At 42.4% G+C, this 26,515-nt stretch overlaps 2 protein-coding genes across 3 annotated transcripts in view; one reads left to right on the top strand and one right to left on the bottom strand.

The window, feature by feature from the left end:
* Window positions 1–26,515, bottom strand: part of rps15a (ribosomal protein S15a) — a 480,374-nt gene that overhangs the window by 264,885 nt on the left and 188,974 nt on the right. The window lies entirely within an intron of this gene.
* The window catches only part of LOC132868246 (ephrin type-A receptor 7-like), a 119,964-nt gene that overhangs the window by 73,225 nt on the left and 20,224 nt on the right, over window positions 1–26,515 (top strand). For both annotated transcript variants that reach the window (XM_060901076.1, XM_060901075.1), the window contains 5 exons: window positions 9,693–9,848; window positions 13,080–13,418; window positions 22,647–22,771; window positions 25,440–25,701; window positions 26,083–26,191. In XM_060901076.1, coding sequence (XP_060757059.1) covers window positions 9,693–9,848; window positions 13,080–13,418; window positions 22,647–22,771; window positions 25,440–25,701; window positions 26,083–26,191 — 991 coding nt within the window. The remainder of the gene's footprint in view (window positions 1–9,692; window positions 9,849–13,079; window positions 13,419–22,646; window positions 22,772–25,439; window positions 25,702–26,082; window positions 26,192–26,515) is intronic.

The raw sequence follows: 26,515 nt of genomic DNA, 5'->3' as shown, positions 1-26,515 counted from the left end.
ACCGGCTCCTGTTGTGAGAGAGTTTGAAATCCGATCAGTCCTGTAGGAGTAGTGATTTTTTGTGAAATTGACCCATGTCACCACATCCATGGTAGGTGGTGCCACCTGGTGAACAATTCTTGTTGGAATATGTCTTTAGAGTCTTCTGGATGAGTTTCAGTGAAAACGTCCCAGCAGTTTACGAACAGTAATGTTTAATGTGACGAGCCACCTGAAATTTTCAGACGTCCATAAAATCGTAAATATGACAGGTGGCGCCACCGTCTTGACAACTCCTATGCACACCCACCTGGGGAACACTGTATGCGAGTTTGATCGAAATCTGATCAATCCTGTAGGAGGAGGAGGAGGAGTGATTTTTGTAAATTGTGGACTGATGACACGTGATCACAGAAGCTCGTCCAGCCTACAGCCAGATGAGCAAAAAAAAACATTTTGAGAAGTGCACACAACAGAATTACATAGAATTGCTAATTAATTAGACCTATATACACAACTAGATACATAACTATTCATCTATAAACATGCACGTTTATTTTATTAGTTTAAGATATAGCCAACTTAATCAGGAAAAAAGTTTAATCCATCTAGATCATTCAAATCCAGCATCTATGCAATTGGATACTTTATTAATTTATTCATAATGGAACTGTACAAAAAATCATTTTGGTTAATTTTTTTTTTTAAATCCAATTTGTTCTCTTCGACTCTGCTTGGGTCAGCTGATTGTTGTGATTTCTGGTGTTCCAAACGCGCGTGTTGCTCACAATGGAGTTGAAGTGTGCTCTCTAATGGACAAACTATGCAGTGACAACACTCACGTAATTATAAAGGATCCATCTTCTGTCTCTGATTTATTTTTTTAATGGTCATTTTTTCAGCTGTTATAAACCTATATCAATTTATTAGCAATTCGTTCATATCAGCCAAAAATATCAGCACGGTGATTAATCAGTCGGGTCCAAGTGCTCTTATGTGAACTTTGAGTTATTTTCCTGGAAGTTCTCTCTCTCTTTCTCTCTCTTTTAAAAACACTGATATCCTGCGTTTAATTAAATCTCAGCCCATCTGAAAAAAGAGATTAATAAAAGGAGAGCTGTTAATTACACAACAAGGTCATTGGTTCTTCAATTTCGCAGCTAAATTGCTGGTCTCCGATTATCTTCTTCTTTCCACCGGCAGCATGACAGATGCTGTTAATTGTTGCTCGCTTGTTCTTGGCAGGTCGTGTGTGTGTGTGTGTGTGTGTGTGTGTGTATAAATGATTTCTTGCTCTTTGTGTGAGAGGCTTTCTCAGCACCAGGGCTCTTCCTGAATCTGACATGTTGGAACACTAAACACATCTTATTCTCCGTTCCTGCAAAAACTTCGCAGTTCTAATTAATGTTACCTTCATGACTGTTTTACATTTTCTGGTGAATTTAATCACCACCATCAGTCCTGATTTTGTCGAATCCAAATCATGAACCATTTTTTCCAGCGATGCTGTTCTGCTGTTGCCTGTTTGTTTCCTGGCTCTGCTCCTGTTTTCTCAGCTTCAGTGGATAAACGTGATCGTCTGGTGGAACAAATCTGATTTTCAGTGTGTGATATCGACTCAAGTTTTAGGGTTTAACTGCTGAATCAGTGAATCGACTCCTTTGTGAATCGACTTTGAAGTGAACCAAATTCAGGCTGCCGACTTGAGGAATTTACACACAAGCTGCATTTAAATATCAACATGTAGTGTGTATGTGTAGTAAAGCTCCGTCATCTCCCAACACTGCATAATGCACATACACGTCATGACACGTCTCGTAGATTAATCATTTATTTGAGAAGTTCATCTTGAGCCTGTTGAGTCATCAAGGCACGGGATGTTTTCTGAAACGACGAACGATAAACATGATCGTAAATGTGTACTTAAGTGAGAAATGGATCAGATAATACAACTGAAAAGAAGGCATGCAGGATTCCACCAACGTGGGGGCGGAGTGAAGGAGCACTGGGGGCGTGCCTTTAAAATGATTGCCAGGAAGGCGACGTAAACACAAACACTCCCGACAGTTTTCCAGATGAGTTTTCTCATCCACGTGTCCATGTCATTGCTTACACAGTTATTTTTTTAATGTTCTGGGTTTTTTTCTGATAGTAAGATTTTTTTTTTAACACCTTTAAAATGAGTCACGTCTCTTTGCTGTCTTTCTCATCTGTGATCATTCTGCCGATCACTGATGTTACTGAATATCAGTGCCTCATTAGCAATGCTTTATTATCTTCATGCTTTTCTTTCTGGTCTGAGAATCAGAACGTACAAAAGATGAAATCAGTCTTCTGAGAAAGCCGTGGAGAACCTGCAGTGTGAAATGCTCTTCATTTAAGCTCTACTGATTCCTCAGCCTTACAGGTCCATATATCTAACACTTCTCTTGGGTATTTTCTTAGCCTTGCCCTATTGTTATAGATTTCCGAAGCCTGTGCAGATTGTAGAACGGGGGTCTCTGTATTTCTGTTCCTCATCTGTGTCCAGGCTTCCAAACAGCGAGCTCTCAAAAGCAGATCATTTCAACCTGTTTCACTTATTGGAATTAACAAACTGGTCCATTTTGGAGGTGGAGTCTATGGGTGGAGGTGGAGTCTATGGATGGAGGTGGGGCTGTAAATATGGATGTCGATATAGATGGAGGTGGAGTCTATGGATGGCGATATCGATGGAGGTGGAGTGTATGGATGGAGTCAATAAATGGAGGTGGAGTATATGGATGGAGGTGGAGTCTGTGGATGGCGATATGGATGGAGGTAGAGTCTATGGATGGCGATATCGATGGAGTCTGTGGATGGAGATGTGGGTGGAGGTGGAGATACAGATGGAGATATATGGATGTAGATACAGATGGAGGTGGAGATGTTGATGTAGATTGAGAGAGAGATGTGGCATCTCATGTTTCCAAACCCAGCCTTTTTAGCCAGATTTATTTTGGTGCGCAGTCGTCCATGTCAGCTTTTTTCCTCCTCTTGGCAGTGGCAGTTAAAATGCTCACGTCGTCTCGGTGAGCCATTTTCTTTTGTTTCATCGAAAGCTCCCGCTGAACATTTTCTGCTGAAAGCCAGAACAAGCGAGAGCTTCATTACGCTCAGTAAACGATAAGTTATGGGCTTCATTGGATGAAGTGATTCCACACAGCGCTCTTTCATTCTGCCAGTTTCCCCCCCCCGACATTTCCAATATTTCTGAAAAAGTGATGCAGATTTGGCTTCATCTCGCATCGTGTGCACATTTCAATCATTATATCTCGCGTGCCTGGAGGTGTCGGTTGGGTCACGCCCCCACCCCCTTTTCTATTTCATGTAATTTCCCCGAACCTCACACATGAAATTGCTCTGAAGTCAGATGCAGATATAAACCATCAATTTATCAGTACGTATGAGGCTTTTTAACCTCCTTCTGCCTGTCTGCTTTCGCCTCTCTTCTCTTTTGGTGCAGTGATGGACAGCACATGTGGATGTTTGAGATGTTAGATGAGGGCTGGAGGGAGCAGAGACAGCAGCAAATAAATTACACAGATTTCTGAGACCTGATTTTGTGGAACAAAGAAAGAACAAACAGGAGACTCTGATTTGTTCTGTAGCTTGTGGACTTTAATTGCTGATTTATATTCAATAACGATCTGTTTGGAGATCGAGTTAAAGTCTGAGAATAATGTGTGTTGAATCAGTGAATTAAGTGATGGGATTCAGAACGAGTAGCTTGCACTTTAAGCCGGTATCTCACTGGGCTGCGACAGCCTACGACTAGTTGGAGACACAATTGCAATAAAATGTGAATTAGTGACAATTTTCACTTGGAATCACACTGAATTGATATTCGCATATTTTATCGTAATTGTTGTCTCTCCAACTAGTCACAGGCTGTCGCAGTCCAGTGAGATACTGGCTGAACTCGCACTTCCTGTCTCACGGAAACTGACTTGAGAAGGGTTCGTGACGGCTTGGCGACACCAGCGACGCATTTGCGGCTATTTTGAGAGAAATTTTGTCGCATGAATTTTTTGAACATGTTCAAAATTTCAACGACGAAGGAGCAACACTTTGCGACTCATGCGAGGAAATTGAGAAGCCCCGATAATGTTTCAAGACACTTTTGAAACCCTCTCGCGAATGACGTTCGCAATTTGTCGCAAGCTGTCGCAGCCCAGTGAGATACTGGCTTTCATTCCAGCGTCGAGCATCTTTTCCAAACTTCTTTTCCAAAAGGTTGAGGGTTTTTCTTTCTTTAGTTGTTCAACTGTGAATAAGCAATTAATAGCCTTGACACAAAGGGTATTTTTCCCCCTTTTTTTCCTCCTCCACCTGCAACCTGTGTTCAAAATCTCATATCCCAATATAGGTCATTTATAGGCACTTAATGATATTGCACAACAATAAATCACAATACAAACTTAAAATGATTTGAATCAATGAAATAAAAATTGTGATTATTATCAGGCTGCGTAATCTTTTCGTTTTTCTGAGCTGTAATTGTGACATTTAGACAGCAGAGGGTGCAATGACGTACAATAGTGTGAATATATGTGACTTCAATGTAGGTGGAAGTAACACAGCTCTGTCACAAAAACAGAATAAACAAGTGTAAAATGTGAAAGCTGTTGTGTGATTGTGTACAAATAGATTTAAAAAGAAATCATAGCGCGCTGTATCTCTCTTTACAGACTGCTGAAAGGTAAAGAAAAGAGAAGCAAATGGAGGCACAACAAATGGTCATAAAAGTTTATTCAGAAAAGGAATATTCATTATTAATTTTTCGTTATTGGCTCAGCCTTTGGCTGAAGCTGATGGAGGCGTCTGTCTGTCTGTCTGTGTATGTATGTTTAAGAGTTTGAGTATGTTTAAGAATGTAATTAACGTGCCAGCCTCAGGTAGCGATTCCACGGTTGCGGTGTGGCGCCGCTGTGTACTGACGATGTAAGTGCCATGTTCTATAACCTCAGTTTGTGATGTGGCCGAGTGGTCTCGAGCCCTGTCCAGGAAAGGAACACTTTTTCCAACATTGGTTCGAATCCTGGCATCAATGTAAAAGGCTGAGCTCAGACCTGCACAGGCCTCCGTTTCATCAAAGGAACATTTTCGTGAACAGGCTCGTACATTTCACTCCAACCTTTTCACATGTGGGGAAATAATTATTGTTGGTTATTAAGGAAATTAAACACATTTTTTTATTTAACAAAAGGAATATTTAAGTTGATAAAGAATAGGGAAATAAATATTGCATTTTTTTTTATTCGGAAATTTTCATTTAATATTTTTTTTTTTCAAAAATATGAAACTAATTGAATCGTGAATTGGGTGAATCGTTACATAACGAGTCATTCCAGATCCAGATAGTGAGACATGGCACGATGTAGCACATTTTCTGGAAATTCAAAGAATGAATGCATAAATAAACATTTTAATTAAAAGTCAGGAAAGGTGCATTTCAGCTTATTAAAATAATCAGAAATGTTAAATTATAATCAGAATTATTAACCTGGTGGAGGTGCAGGTGCAAAATCATGGTGAAATCGTTAGCATTAGCTGTGCACAGTTTTTTATTTAAAAAAAAAAAGGCTAGTTACCAAAACAAAACATGTTTTGATCCAAAATAATTGATTATTGAAAATCCTGATTTCACATATGCATCCTGGCCATGATGATGATGATGATATTCCTAAAGAAACAACACATTCACCTTGAATTGTGAATTCAGCTGCTGGAAAAAGTTGATCTCTCATCCGCAGTTAATAACCTGGTCTCTGCTAACGAGGCCGTAGCAACCGCTCATTCAGAACGAAAGCGGCAGCTGCATCCCAAATAAACCGTCTGAATGATGAATCGTGTTGCTCGAAAGAGTGAGATTTGTGAAGATTTTCTGTCGTCACATGATTCAAGATCATCTCATCGCATAGCCCGAGTTGGACCTGATGCAGCGTGGGCTGTATCGAATGAAATTTTGAGACGTAATGCACGATATGGCCAAAGTTTGTGGACAAGTGACCATTTCACCTGACCATCTCACCCATCTGTGCTCCTCCAGAGTCACCACTGGGAGCATAGGATCATATGGGACGATATTCCTCTGGGCAAATAAATTAAAAAAAAGTGTGAATTTGGATATGTTTATTTCTTTTTTTGTTGTTTTGTTTCTTTAACTGTATGTGTGTGTGACAGAGAGAATCAATGAGATGGCTATGATCTGCAAAGACAGTGACCTGTATAGACAAGTTCACAGGACAGTAGCTCAGCATTCACGGCTGCGTGCAATACAGTGAGGTCTGACTCTCAATCTATTCATCTCACACACACACACACACACACGCGCGCACTGTGAGGAGACCCACCAGCCTCCAGTGCTGGGTCGGGGAAAGCTGATTGGGTTCTGGACGACCCCATGGCCTCGGCGTCAGGCCCGGATGAGTAGAGCTCCTTGGCTGTGGACGTGAACAAATCACCTCACAGCTGAGCGAAATGGAAGCCATCCATCAGACGCCACAGAAGGCAAACAAACTCCTGAGACGGACCGCTGGGCCACTTTTGATGATGTCATGCCATGCCGTGTCCTCACACCTTGGAATTGGGTGACATGACATGATGGTGTACCTGGTGTGAGGGCAGAGAACCGGTGATGGATTAACAGCGTGATTCGAAATAGTCTGAGAAGACGAGAGCTCTTTTTTACAAGAGACAGAGGACAGGATGTGTGATGCCTTTCAGAAAAGAAAGCGAATAAAGAATGAATGAACAGTCAGAGCTGAATGAGTGTGATCCAAGAGAGAAAAAACAAAATGGGTTCTTTTTAAACAGGCCCAGCGTGCTCACAGCATCGTCCCGATTTTAATCAAACATTTCCATGGATCACGACTGATCACACGTCGAGGAAGAGGAGCGTGAAGCTGGAATGAGCGTCACCACGGAGATGATGATTGAGACGGAGCAGTGTAATATCCTGTAATTGGCCATCATGGCCGTGTTGATGCTATTATTCTGTCGCAGTAAACCGGAGGGCGTGGAATCGGGAGGGATTTGGTTCTGTGCGCTGTTTATCAGCTGCCTCGGCGTCAGATGTAATTTATGATCACCTTTATGTGAAGCGGACAAATCCTATTGATTAGGATGTAAAAGTCAGAAAGCAACTCGAGATCAGCAATTTTAATAAAGGAAAATCCACAGGATTTCATGCATCTCTCTCTCTCTCTCTCTCTCTCTCTCTCTCTCTCTCTCTCTCTTCATAAATCATCCTGCCTCAGTAAGTTTAATACCACATTCCTGTCCTCACCAGTCCTGTGATTAAGACCCTGCTGACGATTCCAGGCCACTGACAGTGGTGATGTAATCTTTGTTTAGGATGTGCCACACAGTTCCCAGAGTCCTGATTAAAATGTCACACAAGTCGAAGCCTTTATGATCTCACTGCTGTTATATTGTCATGAGATTTACATAAATGCTTTCAGCTGAAGACTCCAGATCCACTTGTGTACCTTCAACAAAGGACAGAACCGAACGGGACATGGTGTCCTACTTTGCAAAGACTCGGCTTTATGCAAAAGTGTTGACGAAAAGGAACGGATTCTGATGATGTAAACGGCGGCGCGTGTGATCGCCACCCAATCGCACTGCTTCCGAATCGACGGGACCCTTTTCCTGTCAGCAGTAATGTGGATTTATTCCATTTATTAACGTGTCTTTCATAAATTAAAATTCACAGCTCAAAGCGAGTGATGTGAACGAGGTGGGATGAATTATTGATTTCCTGCACCAGCCCTGCTCCAAATCTGTTTTGGAAATGATTATGGTTCCAAATAACGACGTCCATTTCGCAGCTGCGCAGAAAGCAAATGCTTTTTCAGCCGTATTAATATTCATCAATACCTTCTGTCTGGGGGGGGGAGGTCATTATTCATCTTTAATGAAATATGAGACACTTTTATTTTTGATGCAGGATGGAGTGGCAAAGGAATTTGGGTTGAATTTGATTTTCAACCAAAGCCATCGAAACTGTAAGTCATTTGAACAGCTGGATGGATTTCATTTCTGCAGTCTTTTTAATATTTCTTTTGCATCGCTGCTTTTCTCCTGTCTATCCGTGTAACTTTGTATCCGAGTGAAATTCCTGCCAAAAGCAGCAATGCACATTAAGAATTCCAGCGTACTTATTAATAAATCTGCAGCGCAGATCCTGTGGTCCTTGGGGAAGCGTATCCGTCTGTAACAGTTATATCTGCATTAGTGCACCTGGAGGGAGCCATGAAACCAGTCGAATCCCTGCGTCTCTTTAATCAGCCCCAGCTAAACACTGTACAAGACAAATTGATGAGCTCATAGCCAGCTGGCTTGGCAGGAAGCCCCAGTGTTCTGTGAGGAAACTGAAACAGTTTGGCACCGATAATTGTTCATGGTGCCACATTTTGGGGACAAATTGCAAATGCAGATGTTCTGTCACTTTGTTGTCGTCTTTGGGGAGAAGGCTTGCCTTGCCCCCCCACCCCGAGTTTAAAATCCAATTTTTGTCACCCTGTTCACATGCAAGATAACACATGGCGGCGTTATCGTTTCTGTTCTTGTTGGCTGATTTACACAGAACTGACTCTGAGGCAGCAGGGAAGCAAAAGCTCAGCAGCAGCGTTGATTTGTTCCATCTGATTTTCCACCTCGCCGTCTACATCGAGCGCTACATCAACTAACAAACCGAGGCATCAAAAAGCTCCAAACTCTCACTCGCTTCAGATGAACGCAAGTGTGAAGGTTGGTGTTTGAGGATGGGGATGTGATGATGGGCATTAGCTTCGAGTTTCCTGTTCATGTGGAGCAGAGGCTGATTTCTAACCGCTGATCAGCTCATGTTGAATCCACGGAGCTCCAGATCGCTGAAGTGGGCTCCTAGGTGTTGCCCTTTTGCAGATTTAGTTCACAGAATTCAGTTTTAAATTTCTACACTACAACAAAAGCATTATGCCGAGTTTCTACAGGAGCTCATCAGGAACACGGTGCGTTTCTTCTCCACTCTATAGGTGTCCAGGTGTACAGTTAAGACGACTAAAACTCGATTTTTTAAATATTTTCCTGCGTGTGTAAATCATCCTCGAGCTCAGAGTGGCTCATCAGTGATGTTCAGATCTCTTACAGTACGCCATCGTCATCATTTTCATGGTTAGTTTTGGAAAAACGAGGTCATCGTTACTCTGTCAAGCATCCAGTCAAATGCAGTTTTACTGTCAGCCAATCAGTCATGCTCACTTTTTGTTTGAACATGTAGAATTGGAATCATTTTGCTTTATATACATATTAAAAATTTATTAAATTGAAATGTTTGTTGACGCCATAAGAAAATTTAGTGCACCAGAGTCACCTGGTTATTTCCTGAGTGTTGATTTGGGGAAAGGAGGCAATGATTCAGGTTCCGAGTGTTTGTGTTTCCAGGATGTTTGTGAATTTTTAATTGGGATGTGGCTTTTCACTGAATCTTTTTTAGCGAATGAAACACGAGACATGAACAAATCTATAAATGTATCCACACTAAAGCGAGCACAATCACGATGGAGAAAAACACGTTTTCTTTTTTAACTTTTTTTTTGGTACATCACATAAATCAGAAAGCTGAAACTTTGATCCATCATTGAAATGACCCTCAATACCTTTTAATATCTTGATATCTGCCAGTAATTTTCCTTTTTTTCCCCCAGCATGCCCACCAGGCACCTATAAGATGTCGTCCCAGCAGCAGGAGTGTTTATCGTGTCCTGCTCACAGCGTGTCCGAGGGCGATGGGTCCGTCATGTGCGTGTGTGAAGAGGGCCACTTTCGAACGCTGTTGGACCCCCCGTCAGCTCCGTGCACACGTATGTAACACCAAACGGCACACTACAGAGCGTTCTGAAAATATTCAGACCATTGCTTGGTTAAATAAAAGTAAACCATCTTGTGTTACACGAAAAAAAAAGAATTTGTAATGCTTCCCGTGCTCACTGGGCAAGATTCACTGGATATGATTCAGTAGCAATGAAAATGATTTGGTCCAAAAGCAAGCTACATAGACTAACACCAAAAAAAAAATCTGTGGAATGGGTCCGAGACATTTCTGAGGTGTGGAGAGTCTAAAGAACATGAGAAGTCCTTTCTTCATAACTGGAAGAAGTTCTGAATCACAGAAGAGAGAAGGGTGGTCAGTAATGAAGCTGGAACTTCAGAAGTCTCATGTGATCTTGGAGAACATCTCTGCAGCTCTCTGTGAGTCAGATTTTCATGGTGAAATGGCTCGGTTGGAATTTTGGCCAAAAAGCATCAAAAGGATTCTCAGGACAGATGATCTGATTAATGCTCAAGGAAGCAAGACATCACTGATCACCTGGCCAGGTCAACCTGATGGAGCTATGGAGATAAATGGAAGAACATCCCAAAATCCAGATGCGCCAAACCTAAGAACATCGCAAAATATCGAGGAAAAGATCTGCGGCCGTAAGAAAACAAAATTAAAAGGAAAGGTGGGGGGGTGAATACTTTTGTAATGCATTATTACCCTCGATACCTTTCTCAACCTCATCCATCACATTAACTGCTTCTGTTTCTCTAAGTGTGTGTGTGTGTGTGTGTGTGTGTGTGTGTGTGTGTGTGTGTGTGTTTGACTCTCAGCTCCACAATCCCATTGATTACCTTTTTAATTTTGTTTATGGCTCGAGCAGCGTGCTCGTGCCTCAGAGGTTATCACACTCCTCATATGCCAAGGAGACAGAAGAGGAATAAAAAGAAAGCTGCAGTGGCTTTTTCCAGGTTGAAAAGGTTTCTGTGGCTTTTATAGCATCGTAATTGCACTTTTAATTACAGTATTGATTGGTGCTGCTTTTACATCCCTGGCAGAGCTTGTGGTAGCATTTACAGAGGCGCAGTTACTGCGTAAATTACTGTATTGATTGCGTAATTACTGCCATCAGGACTGGACGCAAATCTGGGCTGAGGATGTGAGTTTTGAAGTTAAGACAGAGGAATCACTGAAACGTAAAAACAGTCACACAGCAGAGTCTGAGCTGAGAGTTTATGAATAAATTAAAGATGTGCACAATCCGACCTGATTCTAAAGGTGTTAATGTGATGGTCGAGTGCTGCTAATGGAGCTCTAATGACGCCGAGGTGCAGCATCAGGAGCTGTGTGGGTTTTTTGCTTTTTTATTTACACTCTGACACTGTTGCTAATGATTTAGGCACAAAGTTGAAGACTAGAACTCCTTTTATATATTTTATTTTTTTCATGTACCCGGAGTGTAAATCTTCTAGTCGTGATCGACTCATCAGCGGGATCATTAAGATCCGTTCTGTTGCTCGGTTTTGTTGCATAGCAACGGTTCTTTCTTTTTTATCTGAAAGAGTTAGAACACTGTCTTTAGTGTTTGTTTGTTTATTTATTTGTTTATTTATTTTAGTGAGTATCAGAAGTACAAAAAGCTCCACAGAGCCTCCAGATGAAAACCTCTCCACAGTCGGCCAGTCGGAGTCACGCTGGCGTTTCATTGGAGTGCAGGTTTTGCAATAAGAAATTCTCTGAGGGAACTCTGAAAGTTTCCACGGACAACAAATAGTGTTTCCCTTTTTTGAAGGAGTGCCAGGATTTTTCATCAAACCCTCATTTAATTGTGGACTCGGTCCTGAGAAGACAGTGTGGAGAAGACGACAGGCTTGTAGTACTCGACTTGCAGGACTTCGGCACTGATGACTCGGACTCGTGCATTAACTGCATTCAGACTCATAAATTGGAGACGAGGACTTGGATTGATTTTTTTTTCTTTATTTTTTTGTAACATGCCATAATAATTTGGCATAAGAGATTTATATCTACATTAATTTTTAAACTAATTTTGTGTAAGAGAATGCACATTCAGGCAGCACGGTGGTGTAGTGGTTAGCGCTGTCGCCTCACAGCAAGAAGGTCCTGGTTCGAGCCCCGTGGCCGGCGAGGGCCTTTCTGTGCGGAGTTTGCATGTTCTCCCCGTGTCCGCGTGGGTTTCCTCCGGGTGCTCCGGTTTCCCCCACAGTCCAAAGACATGCAGGTTAGGTTAACTGGTGACTCTAAATTGGCCGTAGGTGTGAATGTGAGTGTGAATGGTTGTCTGTGTCTATGTGTCAGCCCTGTGATGACCTGGCGACTTGTCCAGGGTGAACCCCGCCTTTCGCCCGTAGTCAGCTGGGATAGGATCCAGCTCGCCTGCGACCCTGTAGAACAGGATAAAGCGGCTAGAGATGATGAGAATGCACATTCACCTGTTCATATGTCATGTTCAGGAACAAACTAACATTAATGGTGCTAAAATGCCTGGAGAGACGCCGCTAGGATTGTCCGCTTTGCTTATACAGACTTCTCATGTAGTGGGAAAAATGCACTGCTGTGTGTTCCATATGTAGAAGAACAATCGAGGAGACGACGGGGACGACCTCGAACTTCAGTTGTCATTTGGTAAGACTCCACCCAGAGAAGGAAGCGATGCACTTTGTTCATTGCACTGTTGATGGTGGGCGGGGCTTGATGAGCGACAAACTAGCTAGTGTTAACCCTCTCATGTTATTCACCCTGTTGATAGTGGGCGGGGCTTGCTGAGCGATGAACAAGCTTTTTATCTGTAGCCTGTTAACTAAAATGAGGCGGTGCAGCAGCAACGTTAGTCCGACACAGTAGCAGAGACGCTTTCACATAAAGGCAGCAACAGACACCGTCACATGGTGCGGGTGGAGTCTTGTTCTCGGACTCGACTCAAGACTGGACTCGGACTCAAGGTTTAGTGACTCTACTACAACACTGGAAGAAGATAACAAGCAATTATTTTCAAGATTGTACCAAACACTTTTTTTTTTGAAGAGTTCTTTAACAGTAAGTTTACTTTTTTCTTTCTTTTTTTACATTTACAAATTGTGATGCTTGTCTTGTTGAAGAATTCAGAATCCTGTGTTGAGATGATTCCTGATGATCTGATTAGTATTTTAGATGTGTGTGTGTGTGTGGTGTGTTTACTGAATAATTTCAGTTCACAACAAACTTGTTTAGTCACGTCACATTATTTCTGTTTTTTTTTTTTTTTCTTCTTTAGGACCGCCCTCTCCTCCACGAGACTTGCTCTACACCCTCAAACAGTCCACACTCATCCTGGAATGGTCTGCTCCGGAGGACTCGGGCGGTCGTGGTGACGTGAGCTACAGCGTGGCATGTCAGCGATGCGTCTCCGCCCCACGAGAACACTGCGAGCCGTGCGGTGCTAACGTCGGCTTCGTGCCTCAGCAGAGCGGCCTGAGCGGGCGTACAGTCTCCGTGCTCAACCTGCTGCACAACGCCAACTACACCTTCAGCGTGGAAGCCAGGAACGGCGTCTCAGAGCTGCTGCCTGATAAACGCTTCCACACGCAGGTCAACGTCTCCACCAGCCTGCCAGGTAAGATCTCCAGCAGAGGAAGGTGTGGGAAAAGTCAAGCTTGTGTTTCCATGGGGCTGAAAAATGCAGGTTTTTGTCCTGCTGTGAGGAGAAATCTAAAGAAGAAATATTTAAATCTCCCATTTAAAGTAAAACACTGATGTCTGTTTCGACACCATAAATATTCCTCTCTGATATTTCTTTAATTTGACAAACCCCTCCGTGTCAAGTCTCACTCCATTCGCACGTCTTTATTCTCTGTGAACCCTGATTTCGTTCCCGATTCTGAACGTTAATGAGCTGAATTACGGTATTTCCTCTCAGACTTGGAGGGAAAAAGACTTTTAAGGAGCGACATCGCTGATCATGTGACCACACTCAGGGAGGAGGAAGGGGCGGGTCCAGTGTCCAGTTGTGAATGAGTGATGTGGATCAGTGTGTGGTGTTCAGATGTGCAGTTTGAGGCTCCAGATCGATAAACAAAGCAGTAAATAATTTATGAAAATTAAATGTTTAGGTTATTACAAACCTTTAGGTATAACAACTCTCTTATTTTTTACCCATCAGAAGGACGTCATTCGGAGCGACGCTTTCAGAGAACAGTTTATTAAAGGACTGGGACGAGTTCAGGACGAGTTCATGTTCAAACGTCAAAAAATAATAAAACTGCTTCAAATATTGAAAGAAAAAATCATGTCAAAGTCTGGGAATCGAGACAATTTCATTTCTTTGTCTTTGTTTTTTGTCTTTCTTTCTTTCTTTCTTTCTTTCTTTCTTTCTTTCTTTCTTTCTTTCTTTGTCTTTGCATCTTTCTTACTTTTTTTTTCTTTTTCTTTCTTACTTTCTTCTTTTCTTTGTATCTTTTTCTGTCCCTTTTTTCTTCATTTCATTCTTTGTGTCTTTCTTTTCTTTATTTATTTACTACTTTCCTTGCATCTTATTTCTTATTTTCATTTTCTTTTTCTTTTTGTCCCTTTCTTTTTGTTCTTTTTTCCTTATTTATTTCCTTTTTCTTTCCTTTTTCTTTGCATCTTTTTTCTCTTTTCTTTCTTTTTCTTCTTTCTTTCTTGTGTCTCTACTTTTTTCTTTCTTTGTCTTTCTTTCTTTGTTCCTTTCTTTTGTCTTTTCTTTCTTTTCTTTTTCTTTGCATCTTTCTCTCTCCTCTCTCTCTCTCTCTCTCTCACCAACAGATTCCGAGTAAACAGAATTTTTGTCCCGAGTTATTCCATTCAGGAATTTTTGGTATATAAATTATAAAACTAATGAATATATTTTTCAGGAAATAAGCTTTAAAATTGAATCCTGTCCAATTTGAATTCATTTTAAATTCCTCTTAAACTGAAAATACGTGGTAAAAAAGTGTAGTGTTTTCACATCACCCTGTTCTGTTCCCTGCAGCGAGAGCTTCACCAGCGTCCTGATTCCTCTCCGACAGTAAACTGGTTCACCTCCGCGTTCCGCTGGATTTGAATCAGACGCCTGAATCCCAAGCTCCTCCTCTTCCTCCTCCTCCTCTGTGTGACAGTGTTTTATTAAACCGAGCTCGTTGTTCAGCTAAACTGCTTTATGAAGCGAGAAGAACGGCCTGTCCACGTCCTCGTGTCTCTTCACTTGGGCGCGGTGCTGAGTGTTCATCGGGAGTCGGACACACACTCGCGCTGCTCAATTAGATTAGAATGAAGATGAAAGTGATGTCCGAGCGCTCAGTGGGAACATCGTCGTCTTTATGCTGGTGTAATGCTGCGTGTCGTAATCAGTCGTGTGCTTTTTAAGGCTGGAGAACTGGAAAGCTGAAATGATGAGTTTTAATGACGTGTTCTCCTGGGGAAACTCTGGCTGTGCTCGTTTCCCACCTCCTCCTCCATCATCATCAATAACAACGTCGATTCTTTTAAACAGATATTTTATTTACAGGTTGTCCAGAAGGCAAGCAGGAAACGCGTATACGTGTGTGTACACACTAAAGGTTTTCGTTTACATGATGGAGACGCTCTGGGATTCAATTATGTTTCTTTATATCATTTCTCATAGAATATAATACTTAGTCGAGAAGATAATTGAGGGACTTTTAGTTTATTTATAATAAAATTAAAGAGTTTTTTATGTTCAACAACATTTCACTGTGAATAATTTCCCAGCAGAGCGCACAGTCTTCTGTATTCCGAGTCTCGTTATTTTATTTATTTGATAGAATAGTGTGTAAATGTTCATGGCTGTTCTTTGATCGTTAGAGACGATGTTCGTATCGCTGGATTCAAACACGGAATGAACCTCAAGGTTCACATTTGTGTTCTTTAACTCTAAACTGGATTTCTTAGGTTCTGTAATCCCTCATTTGTGAGTTTGTTACTTAGTGAGTTGTGCTGTAATAAGGTATCTGTGGGACATGTGGGCGGAGCTAGAATCAGTGCAGATCACCGATTGGTTAATCAGTGGGGATAATTGTGATGACCTGATGACCGGTAGACAGTAAACTGGGGTGATCTACAGCTGTGTAGTTTGTAGCGTCGTCTCTCATCTCATCATTTTCTCATCTCATCTCTTCTTTTTTTTTTTTTCTTGTTTTTGGTTTCGGATCAAAAATCATACTTTTTATTAATTAAAAAAATAAAAGCCAATTTTCCAGAGGCGTTTTGTGCACAATAATTTTTCTTGTTGGTGATAATTTCACCTGATTTGACATTTCTTACCCTGCGATCCTTCACATTGATCCAAAATGGCTTCCGATTCACTCGAACGCTTGCTCCATCGAGGATAAACCCCACTGGTGATGGTTCTCCACCACGTTACAACAGCCACAGAAAATACACGGCACATCCTGTTTTGATGTTTAACTGTATTTAAATATACACCTTTAGGAAGATGAAAGTACTGGCACCCTTGCCTGTGTTGGGCCAAGTGTCTCGTCTTTGCGACGTTTTTCTCTGCATCATTTTCGAGATTATTTTCTCATTCCGAGAACATCAAACCTCTCGCTGAATTCGGCCTTCCGCTTGAACCAGTCACGGCGCTCAGACTGTCATGATGCGAACCCTGTAACCTTGCGACTTGACTGAGATTTAAACTGATCATGCGGCAGATTTAAACCTGTGAGTGTGTGTGGGAGAGGAGAGATGGGGTACAGATTTGTATTTCCATGTTTGTCTCCATGAACCGTGAACAGCCTCATTAAGGACAATGCAGCGATGTAGTAAAGCTCCAGGAGCCCAGAGAGACCCATCTCACCTCCACACAAACGCTGCTGAGGCAACACACACACACACACACACACTGGGACTTGTTTCTCAATCAGGATATAAACAATTTCTTTCTTTTTTTCCTCAATTGTGCCTCATTTATCAGATTGTTGCAAAGTTGTGTGTTGTGGTTTTGGTCCACACTGAACTCCAGATTTATACCTGACTGACACAAGTTTTGTTAACTCGGTAACGGCCAATCAGCTGTAAACAGCAAAGCACATTCACACTGCGGCTCATTTACATTTAGAGACGCCTACAAAACACCATAAAAGGGAAAGGTGACGGAGCTGAAGGATAAAATGGTGAAAGAAAACTTTCTCAGAGGCAAGAAGTGAAATTATTTCAGCTTTCAACACCAGTAACATTTCCTGGGTCGATATTTCCAGCTCGTTGTGAGTCTTACCTTATACACAGTTGAAACAGAAGGTTTGTGGGCGTGGCTAAATGTTAAAATGTACAGCTTATCAGTGTTGTAAAACTGCTCTTTTACTTTTGCAAATCATAGGGATTTTTTTTCCCCTCCAAAAAAGTATTAATTGTCAGGGTTCACCAGTGTTTTATCAGATTTTATTAAAGTACTGAGTTATGTATGAACACGAAAACAACGTGTAGATTATATATTTTCTGACTCTTTTGGTTATCGAAAGTCTAAAATCAGAGTACGAGCAGACTTTTCTGAATTTCACGCTCTACATAGTAATAAGTTGGACATTTCTGATTTAAATTAAAATGAATTGAGGTTTTAAAGCAGAAAATTAATTTACAGTATTTTCAAGTCTGAGATTCGAGAACACAAGTTGTTTCATCTTGAGCAGAGTTTATACTGAGATCTGGAGAAGTCGGGGTGGTGGTGGGGGTTCAGGTGTGTGTGTGTGTGTGTGTGTGTGTGTGTGTGTGTGTGTGTGTGAGAGAGAGATGGAATGGAAAGGACAAAATGGCTGATTAAATAAAAGGGAGCCTGTGTGAGGTTCCAGATGTGTAACAGATGTTCGTGTCAGGATTTGTGTGCCTAATTACTAATTATTGAATGATTTGTTTCTTCTCAGGTCGTCTCATCTGGTCTAATCTTCTCGTCTCTTCTGGCCTTATTTTGTCTCCTCTTTTTTTAAAATCTAGTCTCTTTCCTCCTCCCAGATCTCATCTCACTTGGTCTTGTCTTCTCATCTCGTCTCATCTCAAATGGTCTGGTTTGTTTTCTTTCTTCTTCTTGTATCTTCTTTTCAACTCATTTCTTTTCGTGTCTGATCTCTCTCTCTCTCTTGTCTCAGGTCTGGTCTAATATCCCCCTCTTCTCATCTCTTCTCTCCTCTTCGTCTCGTCTAATCCTTTCTTGTCTCGGTTCTGTCTTTCTTCATCTTCTCTCTTGGTCTGGTCCAGTCTCTTCTGGCTTTCTTTTTGTCTCGTATCTTTTCCTTGTCTCTTTTTTGTTCTTGTTCTCTTCTCTTACTTTTCACCTCTTCATCCACTCGTTACAGATTGACTCATGTTTCATTGATCCCTCATTCATCTCTCTCTCTCTCTCTCTCTCTCTCTCTCTCTCTCTCTCTCTCTCTCTCTGTAAATCTCTTTAATTGGTTGGCAGCAAAATTCACAGCCCTTTATTACAATCATTTTGACTCAGATGCACACTTACTGGTGTGTGTGTGTGTTCAGATTCCTGTTCTTGGCTAACAGGAGTAGGAATGCATAAACATTCCTAATAAAGTGGCCAGTGAGGGGATGTTAACAAATTATATATTTTTTTATGAAGGCCAATAATTCAAATAAAGATCAGAGTCACGACTTCATTCCCCTCTGCTCTTCTTCCTCAATTATTCATTTAACCATCATTTCCCTGTGTGTGTGTGTGTGTGTGTGTGTGTGTGTGTGTGTGTGTGTGATATCACCCGTATTACGTTTGTGTGTCGTGCCGTGTGTCTCTCCTCTTTTCTATTTCCTTCATCTCGCCATAAAAGTGATGATATAAATGATAATAGCTCTGGTATCAGCCTCACCAGCCGCTGAGCATTCTGGGTAATGCGACCCATTTGTATGCTGCTTTCTTTTTCTTTATTTATTTAATTCTCCTGAGCATGAGGTTTGCCTGATTGTGTGTGTGTGTTGTGTTGTGCAGTTATTGAAAGCCTGATAGCGCAGATTAAACAGCATGTAGATGGAACTTCCTGCCAGATAGCGCTCCCCCATCAGGCTGCCTGATACACACAGATTAAAGCAGGCTGAGTGTGTGCTGCCAGATACAGACCCAGCGCCAGACTGCAGCCTTTTAGTTTCTCTCTCTCTCTCTCACACACACACACACACACACACACACACACACACACACACACACACACACACACACGGCAGCAAAGTGAGAGGAGAGTAATCAGGTTTGTCCAGTCATGTCCTGTTCCAGAGAATAGATTGTCCCCTCGTCTTGTCCATTCACTCATCCCATCCAGTCTCACTGTATTCCCTCGTTTCGTTTCATCTCTTTGTCTCCTCCCTAAATCTAGTTCTGTCTCTTACTATAGTTTGTCTCCTTGTCCACTTCCATCCCCTCATCTCATCAAGACCTTAGTCTCGTCCCTCCACAGTCCAGCTTGTTCTCTAATCGAGCCCTATTTCATAGTCTAGTTTATGATCTGGTTTCGTCCCATTCTCTTCTTTAACCTGATCCTTTAGATCGTCCAGCTCCAAGTCTCATCCCGTCTCCCAAGTCTATTTTGTATCGTCTCACTAGTCTAGTCATCTAATCTCTTCTGTCCTTGAGTCTAGTCACATCTCCTAATCTAGTCCACTCCCGCAGTCTCATGTATTACCGGCTCAGTGTCTCAATCCAGGTTCTTTGGTTAGTACACTTCCATGTAGTTACTTGTGTATCGCGTGAATTTCGACAGGGTCGTGTTGTCTCAAATCGAACATGGCAAGTCGTGCATGTAAATGACAATCGCACCATTTAGGTGTTTGTTGCATCAACCGTCAAAATATGTACCAACTTTTTTTTTTTGTGCTGATCTCCTAAAAACGATTGTGGTTCTAATTTTCTTTGCTTGTGTGCCCCATTTCATGCGACATGGAAACTGTCAATGATGTGCCCTCCTCCAACTGGCTGAAAGTAGGTTGTTGGTCCCGCCCCTTCTGCTGCATAGCCAAGATGGCAACCGCTGAGACTGAGAAGTGTCCAGCGTTTCATACTCAACAATATGAACGCACTTCTGCACTCAAAATAGCAAGTGTAAGTGCAGAGGTGTGTGGCTTGGGACACGGCGCGAGTCTACTCCTGTTTCCGACTTGAATCTTGTCTAGTTTGTCATCTAATCTGTCCCGAGTCCAGTCAGACTCCTTGTCGTCCCACTCCACATTGTTATCCTCTAGTCTAGTCCCCCATCTCCCTGTCTGTTCCCCCGTCTGAGTCGAATCCATACAGCAGACACACCTACTGTACAGGTCGACCTTCACCAAAGCAGACCACCACTGTAGCTTCACACGCAGACTCTTTACATCGATAACCTTGGGAACCTGTGGTTAAATATACTGTGTGTGTGTGTGTGTGTGTGTGTGTGTGTGTGTGTGTGTCTAAAAACTCTCTTAGAGGTCAGAATAATGCTGCAGTGTGGTCCTGAACACTTTAACATTCAGCCTGCAGTGTGAGGAAAATGGAGCTTCACTCACCAGCAGTTCAATTCCATCCCACCTCCTGTGGCCCCTCGTTCACTCGGGGTCAGACCATCAGTTGTGTGTGTGTGTGTGTGTGTGTGTTAGCAGTGTTTGCATTTGTCTGGAGGAGCTTTTCGTCAGATTGAGTTACAGCAGACGGCTGACTCGTCGCCCGCAGCGCTGCATACATTATTCAACACTGAGCAAACGAGAATCAACACAGAAAGATGGAGAGGAAAGAGACTCTGAATATATGTGAATATGCAAATCTGGACACGCCCTCTGTCCTCTTGCCATCCATAATAGCCCAGTATTACTACCTTGGATAGTTGCTTAGCCAAATCGTAGCAAATGATCTTGTATTAGTCCGTGGGATTTCTGTATCAGAATAACAGCGGCTCAACTCTTTGATGTAAAACCACGACAACCAGCAAAGGGAGCGGTACGGCTGAACCCTCTTCTGTCCCCGAGTCTCGTCTGTCCCCAATCTAACCCAGGTCTTAATCTAATCCATTTTATCCTCAGGCTAGTCTGTCCCTGGGCTCCATCTGGTCAATCCCTTGTTTAATCAAGACCATCTCCTCATCCCCTAGTCTAGTGCCCGAATCTATTCTGTCCACAAACTAGCCCATCCCCCGAGTCCAGTCACCAAGTCCTTCCCAGTATAGCTTGATCCCTCGCTCCCTCATCGAGTTGCTTAATCTTTTCTGTCCCCAGTCTCACCCATCCCCTTGTCAAGTTACCTCGTCCCCTAGTTTTTCATCCCTAGTCTAGATTGACCACTAGTCTGTTCCCTTGGTCCCCTAGCGTAGTCCATCCTCAAGATAACCTGTCCCCTGATCTACTCCTCTTGTCCCCTTGTAGATTCTGTCCCTAGGTCATCCCCTTGTCTTGTGTCCTTAGTCCCCTGGTCTCATCCCTGGTCCCCTCGTCCAATCTAACTCTCAAACTCGTAGTCTATTCTGTCCTCAGTCAGCCTGTCGCTCAATCTAGTTTGTCCCCTCAGTCCCTTGTCTAGAACTTAATACCCTTTAGTCTATTATCCTAGTCCCCTAGTCAAGTCTTAGAGTCTGGTCTCCTTACACTCGTCCTCCAGACTTCTCCTCTTGTCCCTGAGTGGGATTTCAGCTTCTCCCTGAAATGTCTTTTATTTTATTTTAAATTTATATTATTTATGTATTTATTTTGCGGGGAAACACACCACTGCATTTCATCTTCACTGCTGATCTCTCTGTGTGTGTGTGTGTGTGTGTGTGTGTGTGTGTGTGTGTGTGTGTGTGTGTGTGTGTGTTTGAAGCCCCTCCTCTCCTGCTGCTCTGATTAAGTGATGATTAATGAGGCACTGTGCTTGATGGCTGTCACTCAAAATCTCCTGCCGAGGTTTTACATCTCCATCAGCGCTGAAACAACACGAAACATCATGGAGCAGCTCCCACTGAAATCCCTCTCTGCCCCCCCCAATCTACTGATGAACCCGAATAACAACACACACACACACACACACACACACACACACACACACACACACTCCTAACTTATTCGACTTGCTCTAATAAAGCTGTATTTCGTGAGGATGATCAAAGGGAACTTGGAGCTGCTCTCATCTCCCCTCGTGCCTTTGTCGTCATCTTCTCTATCATGTTTGAGCTCGTCTATTTGATGTTCCGAAGCTTCAGAACAAAGAGACAATGAATTATTCATCCTGAGATTTAAACAATACCATCACATGAATTCCACGCCATAATAACGAACTACAAGTAAAGACAGATTACAGCAATTACAGTGTCGTTACTGTGATGTCGTTATAAATATACCGAGACTGCACAGGAACTGTAGATACACACACACACACACACACCAGCCCTGGATAAGGGACCGAGTGCACGAGAGAAGTGCGCACTCTCTGAGGGAGGAAGGAAGTGGATTTCATATGCACTTGTAAATTCATTCGCTTCTTTAAAAATACCAAAAATGACCAAAGGAGGATTTTCTCTCGACAGCACATGGTTTGTATTTTCCATTAGAGGGTTTTGTTGGCCTTAACATGAGAAGAGAACTGGGCTTTAATAAATTATTTAATTATAAGTGTGGGAAACGATCAGATGTATTCTGGTACGCTGTTAATTGCTGGGGAACAGAAATGGTATTCAAGCTTTTCTTTAATTAAAAAAAAAAAAAAAACTTCCATGACCAAAAGAGGAAAAGAGCAACCGTCACTTGGGATGAATCAGAAATGTAAATCAAAGCTCCACCTACCAAACGGACAGTTTGGTGTGTTTGATTTGTGCATCTGTTACAAAACTAGCTGAACAGAGATACGTCACAACATGTTGAGATAATTCTCTTAATTATTCATCTTTCTCCCCCCCAGCTTCCTCTCAGGTGAGCGAGTTGCGGGTGGAGAAGATCGAGCAGCGCAGCGTGACTCTGGCGTGGAGAGAATCGACCAACCCCAACAGCAGCCGAACAGAATACGAGATCAAATACTATGAGAAGGTACAGACACCATCACACCTGCGAGTTGTATCGCTGCGCTTCAGAAACATGAAAGTGTTTAAATTTTTAAACTTCTGTTCGATGATGATTCTGTTTCTCTACATTTGTGCGTTTGGGTCGACACATTTTACTCAAGTCAAATTCCTTTGTTTAAAATCCGGACTCTCTCAGCGTTTCCGTGTTAGTCAGGGATCATGGGGTGGAACTAAGTGTGAGCGATGTCGCTAAACACACTCCACCGCTTTGGACAAATCAATTCTGAGATCGGACAACTCTGAAACCTTTCTCTAACTTGGCGAATGAACACATGGAGGTTGTTATGGTAACATTACATTTTTAAAGGTTTGCCTGAGCATTTTTTTTTTAATATGAGCATGTAATTCAACACTCTCTCTTACTGATCTCCCACTGTTTCCTAGCATTTAGCGAACCAGCTAGTGACGCTAGCTAATGTCCGTGATCTTGGTCCATTAGGAATGGCTGTAGCACATGGGGGCGTTCCCAAATCTGCATATTATGCATATTCATATATCATGGTGTTTTTAATGAGTGTAAAGAGTGACTGAGCCGTTTTCTTTAAACGACATAAATTATTGAATTAAGATTTCTTAAAATGTTCTGTTGTGCATTAAAAGTTCTAGAAATTAAAATAAAACCTTATTAGAAAGGTAGAACATCTGGCTCCACTCTTTACAGGTTCTGTGATTGTGCCTCTAAAGGAAAGGTTCTTCAGAACCCCACATTGGAGTTTTTCTCGCTTAGAAAGGCTTCCAAGAGGACCTGTTCCAGTGAACATTTTAAAGAACCCTTGAACTACCGTATGTGGAGTTGGTTACACAGAATTAGCTCCGCCCCCTGACTTTAAAAGCCAACCCACAGGGCATTTGCAGTTTCAAAAGAAGGGGTGTGGCTAATCAGACAGGGAGGGGACGGATTGTGCCTTCATTGCAGTTGTGATTCACCTGACAAGCAGCAGGGGGCGCTAATCATCACACTCTGATCTTTTAGAAAACATCGTAGCAAGATTTGATTTTAATAATTTGGAGATTAATTATTGGAAAAGCAGGAAGTGTTTTGAGTTTAAGCAAATTAAAGGTCTCCTTGCATCATTTTTTCATTAATTGTGCGGTGGTCTCTAGTATGAATGAATGCCCTGTGAGCTGGTTTTGGTGTAGAAAAATGCTGTGGTTCTCCTGTTTCAGGCTGTTCTAGTTTGGTGGAGGAGTGGGTGGGGAGAGAACGACAGGATTTCAGCTCTTACTCATTAATATTCATGACATGTAAACGTGTTACCTCTGAATAGCTAACAGCACTGTGACGCTCCCTCCAGTGGGTCACAACAAGCGAATGTGGGTGTCTTTGTAAAAACTGTTTTGGTTGGCTATTATGGTCTCAACATCGATGTTTTGACCAATAACAATGTAGATAACATGAATTTTACATCACATTCAACGAGATTTAAACGAGACTAAAGATGGCGACTTACAAATAATGTGTAAACATCGTTGGAGTTAATAAAGTTTGAACAGCATGAAGGAACATACCCCAACCCCCCGAAATTAATAAAAAAAAATTCTCAACGGATTTGGCATAATATAAAAAGGTCGTTTTTTACTCAGAAAAAGTGGAAATCCGCCGAAAAGCGGAAAACTCTCATCCCTGCCGAGCTTGTGACCATGTCATGCATGCTAACGTGGAGAATATGAACATGCTGTTTTGTAACAAAAACCTTCGAACAAAAAGTTCATGTTTTGCTTACAGCTTGTGAGCTGGTGGTCGATCGTCTTGACAGTACAGAGATAAATTCCAACCATTTCTTCTTCAGCTCTTCTATCTTGGGCAAGAAATGCAACGTTGATGTGTTACTGCCACAAATAACACAGGCACGAACTTGTTCAGACATGTTTTCAACTTGCTGTTAGGTCCTCTTCGTTAGCTACTGACGAGATGGGCTCTGCTCTCTCTCTCCTCGCGCTTAAATCCCAACTTTCTTCCTGTGGGCGGTCGCAAGCCAAGGTGGGCGAGGCCATGAATACTAATTTTCAAAGTGACGTAACTTCGTATGGCTTTTTCTGATCCACTCGTTTTTCCGACTATTTTCTTTCATAAGCTAATACAGGGAATGGGAGTAGAATTACATTTTCACATGCAGCATGCATATGCAACTCGGAGTGAACTATGGTATTTCAAAAAGAGCCAGTGTTAAACGTTTTTGGTGGAAGGGCACCTTTAAATAAGCGTGCACACACAGGATGAGGCTGGATTTATTGCTTGCATCCTTCAAGGCTGGTGTAAAAGTGAAAGTTGTCACTGATGTTATTATGGAGTGTGTAGAAACTCACGGGGTGAACGGTTCAATATTATGGCTTAATAAAGTTTTCCTGTTCAAACACTAACACGCTGCACTGAGACATTTACAGCCATTTCTCTTCAAATACGTATGAAATCCAAGATGTTGTGGAAATGAAATTTATTAGGACGATGTTTTCAACTTTTGACAGCTCGTGTTTGTGTAAATCACCGACGCACACAGTGATGGGAGCATCATCATACAGCAGTCACTGACTGAATGTTATTGTGGTGATGTTCAATGATGTCTGATTTAACACGAGTTTCAGCCTTGTTCCAGAAACCAGGCGTGTGTGTGTGTGTGTGTGTGTGTGTGCAGGAGCAGAAAGATCAGAGTTACTCCACCGTGAAAACCGCAGCAACCAAAATCAGTGTGAACAACCTGAAACCGGGCACCACCTACGTCTTCCTCATCCGCACGTGTTCCAGCCCCGCCCTTTCCTCCTCCCCCTCTTCCTCATCACTCCTCTCGTCGTCTTCCTCTTCACCATCATCCTCTGTACCTGCAGCTCCTCCTTCTCCTCCTCCGTTGGACTACGGGGCTTTCAGCACACCGCTCGAGCTGCAGACACTCGGAGAGTGTGAGAGACACACACACACACACACACACACACACAATTCTCATTTATTACAAATGCACACACAAGGGCAAACTTCTGACACAGAGGCACTCCACACACGCGCACACGCACAAATCTACATATGCATATGCACACACATCAATTCAAATATTTGCACAAACACACAGACAGAGAGGCCATTAAAATGCATCAGTGTGTGTATTTGAGGTGTGTGTGAGAGAGAGAGAGAGAGAGAGAGAGAGCGCTCATCGGGCTGTCTGTCAGGCTCCACTGCTTTTACACAGGGCTAAATGCCTCATGCTGCTCCGCATACTAACTATGACCTCACTCTGTGTGTGTGTGTGTGTGTGTGTGTGTGTGTGTGTGTGTGTACGTACTCAGTGGCTCTGGCATCGAGTGAACAGAGTCCAGTGGTGATCCTTGTGGTGGTGTCAGTTGCTGCTCTCATCATGCTGCTGTCTCTCGGTGTTGGACTGCTCATCTGGAGGAGGTAACACACCTGTAATGACACTCCTTTAACAACTCATCTGGAACAAAGTACATGTAATAAAGCATGTGTAATAACACACACTATATCATAGTGCACCTGTGTGACGCTGTACCTGTGTGACGCTGTACCTGTGTGACGCTGTACCTGTACATATGCAGCTGTAACACCACGCTTTAATGGCACAGCTATGAGTGCACCTACTTGCTGCACCTTTGTAATGACACACCTGTAACACCAGACATGTGTAACGCTGCACCTGCACTAATGCACCTGTAACACCAGACGTGTGTAACGCTGCCCCTGCACTAATGCACCTGTAACACC

This window comes from Neoarius graeffei, chromosome 20 (assembly GCF_027579695.1).
Source record: "Neoarius graeffei isolate fNeoGra1 chromosome 20, fNeoGra1.pri, whole genome shotgun sequence".
In the NCBI taxonomy this organism is placed as follows: domain Eukaryota; kingdom Metazoa; phylum Chordata; class Actinopteri; order Siluriformes; family Ariidae; genus Neoarius; species Neoarius graeffei.
Note: the sequence above shows the minus strand (reverse complement) of the source record. Positions and strands in the feature narration are given on the sequence as shown.